At 41.6% G+C, this 14,198-nt stretch overlaps 1 protein-coding gene across 1 annotated transcript in view; it reads right to left on the bottom strand.

Moving 5' to 3' along the window:
- The window catches only part of KIZ (kizuna centrosomal protein), a 179,712-nt gene that overhangs the window by 93,981 nt on the left and 71,533 nt on the right, over window positions 1-14,198 (bottom strand). The window contains exons 8-9 of the mRNA XM_040429697.1: window positions 8,419-8,554; window positions 605-755 (exon numbers count right to left, since the gene is read on the bottom strand). Coding sequence (XP_040285631.1) covers window positions 605-755; window positions 8,419-8,554 — 287 coding nt within the window. The remainder of the gene's footprint in view (window positions 1-604; window positions 756-8,418; window positions 8,555-14,198) is intronic.

The raw sequence follows: 14,198 nt of genomic DNA, 5'->3' as shown, positions 1-14,198 counted from the left end.
ATGGATCAGCAATATGAAAGTACAACTATTGCCATGTAGAATAAAATACCTTATTCTTTGATGTGCCCTTCATTCTGTGCTTCTGGCTTTCATTTTCACGTAAATCCAATTTATGGATTATGCAAATTAGGGGACTAAGGGGCCCAGAGGGGCGTCATTATCGTTCAAAAGTGCCCAGGAACGCCCTCCATCAGTGCCCAGCCCGCCCTCCATCAGATCCCAAGCACTCCTTTCCAGGGCCGAAACTAAACGCCCAGACCAGCACTGAGAGCCAGAAGTACAGCATGAGGGGTACATCAAGAAATAAGGTATTTTATTCTACATATTGCTGATCCATGTGACAGATTTCCTTTAACTGGAGGCTCTGCTTGCTCTACAGATGGCGCCAAACCTGCAAAACACTTGTATGCCACGGTGGACAAATTAGTGTAAACTGTAGGAGCCAGGTACTCAAATTCTTCAGCCGATCATAAATAATAGAATAAAAAATCCTGATAAAGTGAACTGGCAGCAGCACATGTCTATGCATTGGCTACCTGGGATATGTCCACCCCTGCTTATCTGGAGTAGGAGTGCTTTCATGGCATTGTGGTAACAAACTTGCCTTCATTTTTTATTTGATAGTCTTCATGTCTCCGCATACGATTGTAAGGACCATCTACAGTCTGATCCCTCTTCTGAAGGCTGGAGCTTTGTTCGTCTGTGCTGGAAACTGAGGTAGGATTGTTGAAATCTCCGGCAACGTTCAGGTTACCCTACAATGACAACACGGGAATGCCTACAATATGCTCATTAACACAGCAAGAGTATCAATTGACATACAAAAGAACGCAGTGTCATCACGTAGAGGTCCGCCAGGCACGCTTATGCTTGGAGAGGTTTAAATTTGTCACTTGACCAAAATCAATTATAAAAATCGCATTCAGAGCCAATGCACACAGTAATGTAAGACTGTAATACAAGGAGACAGATTGAATGCTGATAATATCTACTGGACAGAAATTTTGGTACTGGCTCTGGGACCCACGCCTATCTCACCCGCCTTGCTGCTCTGGTGAGCGGAGAGGTGGGAGCGCATGCTAACATGGCTATTTTCAGTGCTCCCGTAGAAGTGAATGAAATGAGCATGAGCCACCTCTCCAAGTATGGTGGTCACAAGACAGAACGCCATTCTTGAGAAGGTGGGACTTACATAAATGTTAAGATAGGATCATCCCTTTAATAACTGTATTCTCCATGAAATTACAATTCCTGTCCTTCTTTTCTCATCACTCTATGTGGTGCCGTTCCTCTATTATGCCTCATAGAAATGTATAAATAAATTGACCATTTCCCTTGTAAAATGAGTGTGTCCATACAGTGTGGCACTGTCAGCACCCCCACCTGGTAACATCTAGTGGTCAATGCATTCATAACTTTCTAGGAGGAATAACAGAAGAACTACACACAGAAGGATTCTAGGAAAAGGAGCACCCGAATTGTTAAACTACGGGGAGTACAAGTATTTACCATTACAGGCATGTCTGCGGAGCGGACGTGTCCGCTGCAAAATATCAAGGCAATTCTTTTAGAATTTCACCATTTTTATCAATATAAGGAGACTGTTCAGAACAGATCATGAGAAAGCATTTCATGTACTGCAAGAGGAAAACAGGAAAATTGTTTTAAAAGTGGCTGAACCTTGAAATCTACCCTATTTCCTTAAGAGCACTTGTCAGCTAGATTAACCCTAATAAACCTGGCATGCTGCCTGGTAGGGTGGATCCTGCTGATTAAAACGATACCTGTCTTGTGAAAATTGGTTGTACCCTTGCCCTTGATCCAATATGGTGGCTTTTAAGATGGCAGCCATGTTTCGGGCATAGCCTAAAAGATAGCCCCCCTCACCCATTACTTGCTGGGGAATTCAGATATTTCATTTTCCTTTTTGTTCCTGAAATAAAAGGGTGTCCTGGGACTTTTGATTCACCCTGTAGAGTTCTTGGATGAGCTACAGGACCAAACAAAGTCTATGAATAAGAGAGGTTTCTTTAAAAAAAAAACTAAAAAAAAACTCTAATCAACTCTATGCCATGCTTGTGCAAATTTTTGCAACTTTCCCTCCACTTCGCCACTTTACAAACAAGTGGGCAGCACAGAGGAGACCAGAGCCGCTGCAGCACATTTATTATAATCTACACCAGGGAATGGCGTCAGTTATACCGGGAAGGTACACCGCCTCGCTTGCTTGCTTAGATTTCCATTTTGGCGCAGATCACTGCACAGATGCTTACGCCTGTCAAAAATTGTAGAACGTCTGACGACAGAGAGGGATAGATTAAAACTGGCGTGTGAAATGCCGGCCTTAATAAATGTCCCCCCATTATTTCTAAGGGTACTTTCATACTAGCGTTTTTCTTTTCCGGCACAGAGTTCTGTCCTAGGGGCTCTATACTGGAAAATAACTGATCAGTTTTATCCCCATGCATTCTGAATAGAGAGCAATCCGTTCATGATGTCTTCAGTTCAGTCTTTTTGACTGTTCAGGACGGAGATAATACCGCAGCATGCTACGGTTTTATCTCTGGCCAAAAATCCCGAACACTTGCCGGAATGCCGGGATCTGGCATTTTTTTTCCATATTTTGCATTCAAAATACAGCAATCGTGGATCCGTCCTTCCGGTCTGCGCATGCGCAGACCAAAGAGGATGTGAAAAAAATAAATGCCGGATCCGTTTTTCCGGATGACACCGGAAAGACGGATCCGCCATTTCAATGCATTTGTAAGACTGATCAGGATCCTGATCAGTCTTACAAATGCAATCAGTTGGCATACGTTTTGACGGATCCGGAACCGCCTGCCGGATTCCTCTGCCGCGAGTGTGAAAGTACCCTAATCCTTGACGACCCATTATTTTTTTTGAACAACAATGAAACTGGATTCATTAGTTCTCTTCTTTAGTACTTAAATGAAGGCCATAAAGCCAAGAGGGGTTATTATTCTAATTCAAGAACAAATAGGAGGCACTTTACAAATGCACATGAGCGTCCTCCCAGTTTTGATGGGAATTCCATCCTCGTGATAATGAAGCTAACCGCCTTCCATTCCTCAAAGCTGGGCTGACAGGCATCTGCTATAATGGACTGAATCATACTTGCTTACTTCTCGATGCATTCTGCTGTTGTCACGCCGCTCACAAAAGGCACCAATAAGAGGTCAATTTGCTTTGCCCCAAAGAGCATATTCCAAGGATACTCTCCTAGTTAGGAAAAGACTTCAAGGCTAGTCTATTAAAAGGAGAAGAATGCTTTAAAGGGAACCCGTCATCCACTTTATGGTGACCTCACTGAGGGCAGCATAAAATAGTGACAGACATGCAGATTTCAGCTGTGTGTCACACATGAGCTAAAAGTAAGTGGTTGCCGAGAACCAGCATCATAAATATTGCAGCCCAGGCCTTGATAAGAGTCACATCTACCTGAGAAGAGTCCTGGTTATTATAATCTCCTGCTCTCTCGCCCACCTGATGATGATTGGCAGTTCTCTCCTAGAGAGACAGGGAGAAAACTAGGTAGAAGACTGGGTGGGCAGGAGAGCAGGACTTCATGAATAACCATGACTCTTCTCAGGTGGCCGTGACTCTTTTCCAGGCCCAGTCTGCAATGATTGTGATGTTGGTTCTCGGCAACCACTTACTGTTACCTTATAAATGACAGACCGCTGAAATCAACTCACCTGTCTCTACTTTATGCTGCCGTTAGTATGGACAGCACAAAGTTGATGACAGGTTCCCTTTAATAAGCTATTAGAGGACAATGTCAAACTAAGACATACCAATGAAAGCGAAACCATGGAATATCATGGAATAATAGGAGGATTCACGCTCCTCAATACCGCTCAGGGCTCTTTATCACTTTCCTGAAGTCTCAATGAGACATATCTAAATATCTCTTTTTGTACTATTTCCTGCACTTGATGAAATCAAAGCTACACGCTTTATTAAATTCTCCAATGCTTTTTATGGGAGTTCAGCCTTTTCTTTTTTTGGCCATTTACCATATTTTACACTGAAATTGTGTTTTGCGATCACCTTAAAGGGATTGTCAGCTTTTTTTTTATTATATTGATGACCTACAGTGGCATTCAAAAGTCTGAACAACCGTGGTCAAACTTACGGTCACTGTGAACAGTTAAAGGGGTTGTCTCACTTCAGCAAATATCATCTAACACAGGGATGCTCAACCTGCGGCCCTCCAGCTGTTGTAAAACTACAAATCCCATCATGCTCTGCTGTAGGTTGTCCGGGCATGCTGGGAGTTATAGTTTTGCAACAGCTGGAGGGCCGCAGGTTGAGCATCCATGATCTAACATGTAGAGGAAGTGAATACAAGGCACTAATGTATTATGATTGTCCATATTGCCTCCTTTGCTGGCTGGATTCATTTTTCCATCACATTATACACTGCTCGTTTCCATGGTTATGGCCATCCTGCAATCCAGCAGCGTTGGTCGTGCTTGCACACTATAGGAAAAAGCGCCAGCCTATGTGTGCTCCCGCGGTCTCGGCCACCAGAGAGGCCAGCACTTTTTCTGGGACACCTGTACAAATATAGTCTTCATGGAAGAGTTATCAGAAGAAAACCTCTTCTGTGTCCTCACCACAAAATTCAGTGTCCGAAGTTTGCAAAAGAACATCTAAACAAGCCTGATGCATTTTGGAAACAAGTCCTATGGACCTATGAGGTTAAAATACAACTCTTTCATCACAATGAGCAAAGGTATGTTTGGAGAAAAGAGGGAACAGAATTTCAACCTCTCAGACCATTAAGCATGGGGCGGATCAATCATGCTTTTGGGCTGTGTTGCAATGGCACAGGGAACATTTCACTGGTAGAGGAATCGATTCAATGAAATTCCAGCAAACTCTCTCAGTAAACATTACACCAACTGTAAAAAAAAGCTGAGGTTGAAAAGAGGATGGCTTCTACAAATGGATAATGATCCACACCTCAAAATCTACAATAGACTACCTCAAAGGGCGCAAGCTGAAGGTTTTGAAAATCTGTGGATAAACCTCAAAAGAGCAGGGCATGCATTCCTCTACTTATTTGAAACGCTCCCTGTACGGACACCAGCTGGGGTCCTCCGGTCTATTCAGTCCGCGTTTGTTAGCTTTGTGTGACATTATAAGAGACATACGTAGATTTTTCCAAACATACATTGATAGCTCCGACCTCTCGTGGGGGTATGTCACCTAGTATTATGTTATACTATTTCACTACACATCTCAGGCACATAGCCTCATCGACTACACTTCATTCTTATAACAGATGGACTGAGATCGAGAGGCTTTGGTTGGCCCTGGCACTTTGATTTGGGGGGGCTCCCTGCTTCTATACCAACCACGGGGTTAAGGTTGTTTACTAATGAGGTGTGGTTTAAATGGAGAATTAGATTCAATCTGTCCACTCTAAGCTCACCCCTTACTTTCTTTCTCTTCACCCCTCACCTTCCTTTTACTGACCTCCAAAACAGATTTACGGTAATCTTTCACCTAATATGGCCTTTCATTACCACAGAATTGTACATTGCTGCCAAGTGGCAATGGGTTATCGGGCTCTGCCACCCCTCTCCACTTTTGAACAGATTTGTTCTCGTGGTCCGGAAATACCAGACCTATGCTGGAGATGTTCCTCACCGAGGCTTTACTATTCCATATATTCTGGACCTGTCCAGTCTGAGGTGACTCGTCTACTACAGTTAGTCTTCAATGTTCATTTCCCCAAAGACCCCCTCATATTGGTGTTTAACTTGGTCCTTAAGACTATTCGAGGCCCTGGTGCCAGCTGCTAAATGTTTAATTGCCCTATATTGGAAACGCCCACCTCCTGGTGCCAAATGGCCTCCAATAAATGCAGGGAGAGCAGGCTTCAGCTATGTACTTGCACTAAAAGTTCACCTTGACGTTGGCGGACAGGCACAAATAATTTGTACAAAATGTATTTGCAAAGAATCTCAAATTTATAACGTAGCATTAGTACATTTTCTACAGTGAGTATAGCACTATTGTATTTACTTGATTATTTGTGTTTGCAGAGTGTTGTTTCATTGTTTGTTAAAAATAGTACCTACTTTTGAAGATGTGGCCTTTCTGTATATACTGTAAGTGACTGGGAATTATACATTTAGGTTTATTATTTAGGGTGCAATTCCTATATTACTATTATATGAAAGGCATTGTCCAGGTTTATATATATTTTTTTTATTAAAGGCCATGTACCCCTTTTTATTATTATTATTATTATTGCATTGTACTCATTTTAAGAGAAACATCATTTTTTCAATTAGACTTTATTAAAACTGTTAAATCCCTTTCTCTGTGAAGCCTGGACATTCTCTAGTAGCAGGCTCTGAATTTTGACTCTGTTCCAGGCAGTTCAGCAGACGGCTCCTTATCTTTGCTCTCTGAACTCCTAAATACTCATTATAGCTCAATCCTTATCTTACTTATTAGAATGTGGCTTAAATAAGTGTTTATGACCTTTAAATAGCTTAGAGATAAGGTTTATTAGATGAACGCCACAAAGTGAAAGTACCATTCACACAGATGGGGAAACAGTTAACAGTTAAAAAATTTTTTGCTCAAAATGAGTAAAGTACAATCATATAAAAAAATGCTACCGAAAGTGTACATAGCCTTTAAATCCTCCCCCAGTCAGCAATATCCACGGAGAAACCCATTCTCACCTGCTCCCTGCCTCTCCCTTCCAGCTCACTGACTCCCATAGTCTCTGCACAGGACTTCCAGTCCCAGCCTGTCAACTTACACATGGACGGCATCACATGCGCTGCTGAAGACAATGAATAGCCTCAGTGGTGACATGTCTCTAAGCGGCGCATCACTGCTGGGTCACATGCTACTTGGGGACATGTCTCCACTGAGGCGAGTCATTCGCTGAAGTGGTGTATGTAACCCCATCCATGCAGAAGTTGACAGCCAAGGCTGGAAGTCCAGTTAAGCCTGGGAGCGAGGGAGCAGCGGGGAGCAGGTGAGTATGGACTTCTTCATTGGTAGCTCTGTCTGGGAGGCAAATTAACCCCTTAGTGACCACCCATACGCCTTTTTACGGTGGTCACTAAGGGGCCTTAGGCTGGGCCACCGCTTTTTTACAGCGGCCCAGTCTAAACATGAGAGCCGCGGCCCTGCTCTAACAGCCCGGACCGGCAGGAGTGCCGATCCGGGCTGTTTAACACTTTAAATGCCGCGGGCAAAGGCGCCCGTGCATGTAAAGTGCTGACAGAGGAAGCAGACTCCCTCTGTCTCTGTCTCCCATCGGAGTGTTAAGGCTGGCTGGGGTCTCGTGTAGGCCCCAGACCAGCCTTGAGTAATTTCCAGCAGGCTGTGCCTCTCTGGCACAGCCTGCTGGTCAATGTCAGAATAGCACTGATATTAAAATGCAATGCACTATAGGGATTGCTAATTTATTCTTAGTTGCCACTGAAAAAACTTAATAAAAAGCGATCAAAAAGCGCCATTTAGTCCAAAATTATACCAATGAAAAATAAAAGTTGTCCCGCAAAAATCAAGCCCTCACACAACTCCTTAGAAAGAAAAAATAATAATAATTATAGGTCTTGAGAAGCGCCAATGCAAAAACTTATTTTTTCTTTTTAAAAAAGGTTTTTTTTTGCAAAAAAGTAGTTAAACTGAAAAAAAAAAACTATATGTATTTGGTATCACTGTAACCGTAGTGACCCAGAGAATAAATATATTATGTTATTTATACCGAAAAATGAATGTCATAAAATTGATAACGTAAAAACGCAGTGGCCGTATTGGTGTTTTTCCCATCTCCCTCCCAGAAAGAGTTATTAAAAGTTAATCAGAAAGTTATGTGTACCCAAACATTGCGCCATTAAAAACTACTACTTGTCCCGCAAAAAACAAGCCCTCCTAAAGCTATATACAGTAGATGGAAAAATAAAAGAGTTATAGCTATTGGAACGCGACGATGAAAAAAGGAAGAATAATGCTTGGTCAGTAAGGCCCAAAACAGGCTGGTCACTAAGAGGTTAAAGAAGAAAAAAAAGAAAAAACTTGGACAACCCCTTTAAGGGTTTGATCATAATGTCCTCCATTAATAAAACATTTAAAGTAACTCCAAAGTAGAGCTTAATTTTAAGCACACAAGGTGCAGACCAGATCCATGAGTAGAAGAGTATGGATGGATGAACATTATATTAAAGTCAGATGTCAGATTATTATAAACTGCCCTATTTCACCTCTGACACTGGGGCAGCGTGTACCAAGGAGCTTGCTGTAAGAAAAAACGGTTAAACCTGGAAGACTTGTCTCCTCACAAAAAAAAAAGTGTTGCAAACATCCAACTTGTTAAAATATCAAGGCACACTGATTATCAAAATAGGCATCGCCTACCTGCTGAGATTTCATTTCATCATGCAGCATCAATACGTTAGCAAAACCTGCTGGAACGCCGCCTTTCAAAATCCCACGTTCTTTCAAGAAAGATATATGGCCGAGCAGATGCTCTCGCAAGGATGCTGAGATTGTCCTGTAAGAAAATGACAATTTTACTAAAAACAAGATCCCTATCTTGAAAATTTGTATAACAATGTATTAGCCATCTAAATTAAAAATCTGATTTATTTTTCTGTCTTTTCGGAGAAAAAAAATAATAATACTGTTGATGTCGTCTCGCGGCTCTCATGTAGCTTCTGTCAGTCAAGGTTTTCAGGCTATAAGTGGCGTTCTAGGATCTACAAGAACAGTAGTGCCTCAGTGTACTTAGTAACATGAAACCATTGACACAATAACACATCTGCTTACCAAGTGTCACTTTTGCAACGAATACTTCTGTATTTAGTAGAAAAATGCAGCGAGCCGTTCTCATGAAATGTTACTAAACAAAGGCAGCAATTATGTACAAAAGACATAAAATAGCGCGTGCTTTCTACCCAACACACTCAACACTTCTGCCTATAGGCATTCAAGGTTTTACAAGTACCTGTGGGGTCGGGTACAACTTACTTTTGTTTTGCTTTGTTCTCAATGATTTTTTTTCCCCAAAACTAGGTCACAATTTGGCCCTACAATTGTAAAGAATGCAATAATTTTTTTTTGTTGGAGAGAAAATCATTGGCGATATTTAAAATGAAGCATAGCTGTAAAAATTGTTCATATGTTAAAGGGAGTCTGTCACCAAGAAACTCACTATTAACCCCTTTCCTGACGCAGCGATTTTTAATTTTTGTTTTTCACTCCCTGCCTTCCCAGAGCCATTCCGTTTTTATTTTTCTATTCACATAGCATAGTATGAGGGATTCTTTTTTGGCGGAACAAGTTGTACTTTCCAATGCCCCCATTTCATATGCCATACAATGTAGAGGGAAGCTGGAAAAATTTCAAATGGGGTGGAATTGAAAGAAAAATAAAATTTTTATGGGTTTTGTTTTTACAGCGTTCACTATGTGGTAAAAGGGACTTGTGCTCTTCATTCTCCAGGTCAGTACGATTACAGCGATACCACATACTGTATGTATAGTTTGTCTTGCATTTTAATACTGAAAAAAGAAACTTTTGAAAAAAAATAAAATAATAAAAATTCTGGTCATCGCTGTATTCTGACCCCACAACACAAGATGTATGAGGGCTCACTTTTTGCAAGACAATCTGTAGTTTTTGCTAATACCATTTTGGGGTGTGTATTACTTTTTGATTACTATTTATCACATTGTTTTGGGAAGTAGTGATAAAAAAAAAAAAAAAAAAAAAAATCGATGAATCGGCCATTTTTATTTTTTTTCCATTACGCCATTCACCATATTGGATACTTTTTTTAAAATATTTTAATAGTACGGCTGTTTTTGCACGCGGCGATGCCCATGATGTTATTTGAATGTTTATTTATTTATTTTATATTTTTCAAAGCTTTTTTTTATTTTTATTTTTTTTACATCCCCAAGGGGACTCCAACTTCATGAGATTGCAATTAGTATAGAAAGGGAATCAACAAGGTAAAATAGGAGAGAATATTTAAAAGAAGAAAAACTGAAACAAGAGGACCTAGTTTTAAATTAAATTAGAGAGGCAAAGGTTTAAAAGTAATATCGGGAAGTATTACTTTACTGAGAGAGTAGTGGATGCATGGAATAGCCTTCCTGCAGAAGTGGTAGCTGCAAATACAGTGAAGGAGTTTAAGCGTGCATGGGATAGGCATAAGGCCATCCTTCATATAAGATAGGGCCAGGGGCTATTCATAGTTTTCAGTATATTGGGCAGACTAGATGGGCCAAATGGTTCTTATCTGCCGACACATTCTATGTTTCTATGTTTCTAATGGAATTTTCTCCATTAGAAACATAGAATGTGTCGGCAGATAAGAACCATTTGGCCCATCTAGTCTGCCCAATATACTGAATACTATGAATAGCCCCTGGCCCTATCTTATATGAAGCATGGCCTTATGCCTATCCCATGCATGCTTAAACTCCTTCACTGTATTTGCAGCTACCACTTCTGCAGGAAGGCTATTCCATGCATCCACTACTCTCTCAGTAAAGTAATACTTCCTGATATTACTTTTAAACCTTTGCCCCTCTAATTTAAAACTATGTCCTCTTGTAGCAGTTGCATTAGGCTATGCAGAAATAGGTATATTACAGTGCAGTGCTGCCACCTGCTGGCCTGAATTGTAATATACAAGTAATGAGCCTAGAAGCCTAGTACAGGCTCATGACATGCATGACGCTTTCCCCAATCTCTGCAGGGTGATATCGTTCTGCCTTGGAAGCACACGCTTCCGGGTTTTAGCCTTCTTAGACGCCGTGTTCTCATTTGACCATGGCATCTGAGGCATTAAATGTCTGCGGTCAGCATTACCTCCGATCGCAGACATTAGACATTGAAACAGCAGGCACCTGGTGGCTATGGCGCTTGCTCTGCTCCGGGTGCCATCTTTAAAGACCCGACATCCGAAGCACATGTACGCCAGATGTTGTGAAGGGGTTAAACCAGGCACAATGCCTTGTATGGCTAGCTGAGCCGAATGAAATGATACCTTTCACTTAGTGATCTGTTGCTTCATTCTGGAGAAAAATTACTTTTAATCCATACGAAAATGATCAGTTAAAGGGCTGTCTCACTTCAGCAAATAACATTGATCATGTAGATAAAGTTAATACAAGGCACTTACTAATGTATTGTGATTGTTCATGGTGCTTCCTTTGCTGGCCTAATACATTTTTCCATCAAATACACTGCTCATTACCAGGGGCTACAGCCACTGAGGAGTAGAGACCAGGTGGCCGGCTCGAGAGCTGCTACATATACTTGTATATATGCGCTCCCACAGTCCCAGCCACTGGAAACACTGGTGCTTTTTCCTATAATGTTTAAACACGACCACTGCTGCTGGATTGCAGGGTGGTCATAACCTCTGGAAACAAGCAGTGTATAATGTGATGGAAAAAATGAATCAAGCCAGCAAAGGAGACAATATGGACAATCACAATACATTAGTAAGTGTCTTGTACTAATTTTGTCTACATGATAAATACCATTTGAGACAATCCCTTTAAGTGCACCGAGGGCTGGTAGAAGAAGCAGAAGGGTATAGAATAGATTGAGTCTGTCCTCACTGCACTTAAGTGATCATTTGCATATGGATTAAAAGTACTTCCCTTACAGCAACACCACATATAGGAAATTCTCCACCCTGCAGGATGAAAGGACAGATGGAATGTTTAATTGGCATCTGAACACTATATATCAGGTGCCCCAAAATCCACCCGCTTGTGTTTTTTGCTGTCCTCCCTCTAGATAGGTGGACTACCAGACCGTCTTACATATTTCTTTTTCTGAACTCTAGATTACAAGGAGAAGTCAGGATTATCTACCTGCTATAATCTTCATTACTATTGCAGGATAAGTCTTTGTAAAGATCTTCAAACTAGACTTTCTTTGGTAGTCAGTTCTGAGAGCTCTGTAAGAGGTCTCTCCCTAGGGTATTCCACATTTACTATATCCCTATATGTTGTGCTGCTGTAAGGATTTAAGGGAAGCATTAGATTTAGAATGTAAATCTGTTTTCCCTTAGTCCCTTCAACAGCACAAGGCTCACTTCTTATGATATTAGTCAGTCTGCTAACAAAAATTTAAAATAATACAAAAGAAGGTGGAGTTTGGGGCACCTTATATTTAGTGTCCAGGTTTCAATGAAAAGTTCCATCTCTCCTATCAGCCCACAGGGTGGAGCATTTCCCATATCTTGTGCTGCTGACGGGACTAAGGGAAAACTGATTTACATTCTAAATCTATAGCTGTTTCTCCAGAATGAAGCAACGAGTCACTAAGTGAAAGGCATAACTACATTCAGATGAGTTAGCTCTACCAATGCAGTGAGGTACATTTATCAAGACTGGCGTATCCATACGCCAATCTTGATCTCCCTGCACCGGAGTGAGATGCGCCTAATTTATTAAGAGGCAAATACATTGATAAATGCCCCCCAGTGTGTCTGATTTTGCAGTAAATTTCCTGGTTATAGGCTCCTTTTAAAGAAAATCAACAGACAGGAAATATAAAGGAAAATTAAGAGCTATACTAAAATGAAAGAGAATGAAGCAGTAAGAAAATGATAAAATGGAAAAAGGCAGGACACAAATTATGAAAACAAGGTGGACAAAAGGAAAAAGAAAACTTAGAGGACCTTTTATCGGTCCAAACATTGCAAGATAATTATCAGGCTACATAGAGCGGCGCCAGGGATCTCACTGCACTTACTATTATCCCTGGGCGTCGCTCCGTTCACCCGCTGTGTCCTCCGGTATCTTCACTGAATTGGTTTGACTAGGCGGAGTCTGCCCTGTTTCACCCTGGGCGTTCCTTCTCGCTGTAGCGCTGTCCAATCGCAGCGCAGAGCTCACAGCCTGGGAGAAAAAAAAACTCCCAGGGTGAAACAGGGCAGACTCCGCCTAGTCTAACCAATTCAGTGAAGATACCGGAGGACACAGCGGGCGAACGGAGCGGCGCCCAGGGATAATAGTAAGTGCAGTGAGATCCCTGGGCGCCGCTCTATGTAGCCTCATAATTATCTTGCAATGTTTGGACCGATGAAAGGTCCTCTTTAAGAAAAGAGAAAGAATGAAATAGAATGGAAGAAAAACTTTTGTAAAAGAGAATGAGAAATAACAGGAAAGAAAAGGAAATTACCAGAACATGAAAGAAAAGGTAAGTGTCAGAACAGAAAAGGGAGGCAGGGAGGGATATGTCAATACGTGAAGTAAGCATCCGTGTTCTGCGGATCAACAATTTGCAGACCGCAAAACATGGCATGGTCGTGTGCATGTAGCCTTAGACTGTATGTAATGGACTGAGCTAAGACATTTCATTCTCATGCATCTATGAATGGCTAGAGAGGCATCGAGGAGCTCTATAGTGAGCGTTTTGAGAGCAAGGGGCCCCTTTGCTGGACTTGCACAGGGGCCCTCTCTTGTATTTGTCCTCCCTTGCCTTGGAGCCATAGGTCGGAGATCACCAGTCTAAAACATATTTACACTGCTGTCCAACTACACTCCTCAACACTGAAATTACAACACCAAGAAGCACAAGTCATAAGGTTAAGCAAATCATGGAAGTGACAGGTTTCGCGAAGATCTCTGAATGATCGAATATTCAAGCACCTAGCTTCAATATGTGGCATGTGGGAGGGACCAAGAAGCCAAACTAAAAGCAAAGTTTTTTAGCCACATGAAACTTGAAAAATCGGATTAAGTCATGTGAGATGATTGTGTGATGTCTGTTGTTCATCAACATGTAAGTTATTGTCACTTGTCAGAAACTCATTGGGAGGTACCGAATCCTTGAATTGAGAGACCTTGGTTTATCATTCCAGCAGATCTCTATGCTCCTAGGCCGAGAAGTCAGCACTGTTCAACACTGAGTGTCCCGAGGGCTGGGAGAACAATGAACTGGAATAACAGCAAGAAGTGCACAGAGGCAAAACTCTGCATGAATGGATCATCAGATTAGGAAAATGGGACGTATTGATCCATGTTGTACTGCAAGTGAAATTAGACGTCACATCCCAAGCCTAGGGCGGCAAACAATGTCTATACAAATCATCAGAAGGCTCTGCAAGACATTAGGCTGTGAGCCAGACATCCAGCTACATTGACGTCACGCTACCGCTCTCAAAG

This window comes from Bufo bufo, chromosome 4, assembly GCF_905171765.1.
Source record: "Bufo bufo chromosome 4, aBufBuf1.1, whole genome shotgun sequence".
In the NCBI taxonomy this organism is placed as follows: Eukaryota; Metazoa; Chordata; class Amphibia; order Anura; family Bufonidae; genus Bufo; species Bufo bufo.
Note: the sequence above shows the minus strand (reverse complement) of the source record. Positions and strands in the feature narration are given on the sequence as shown.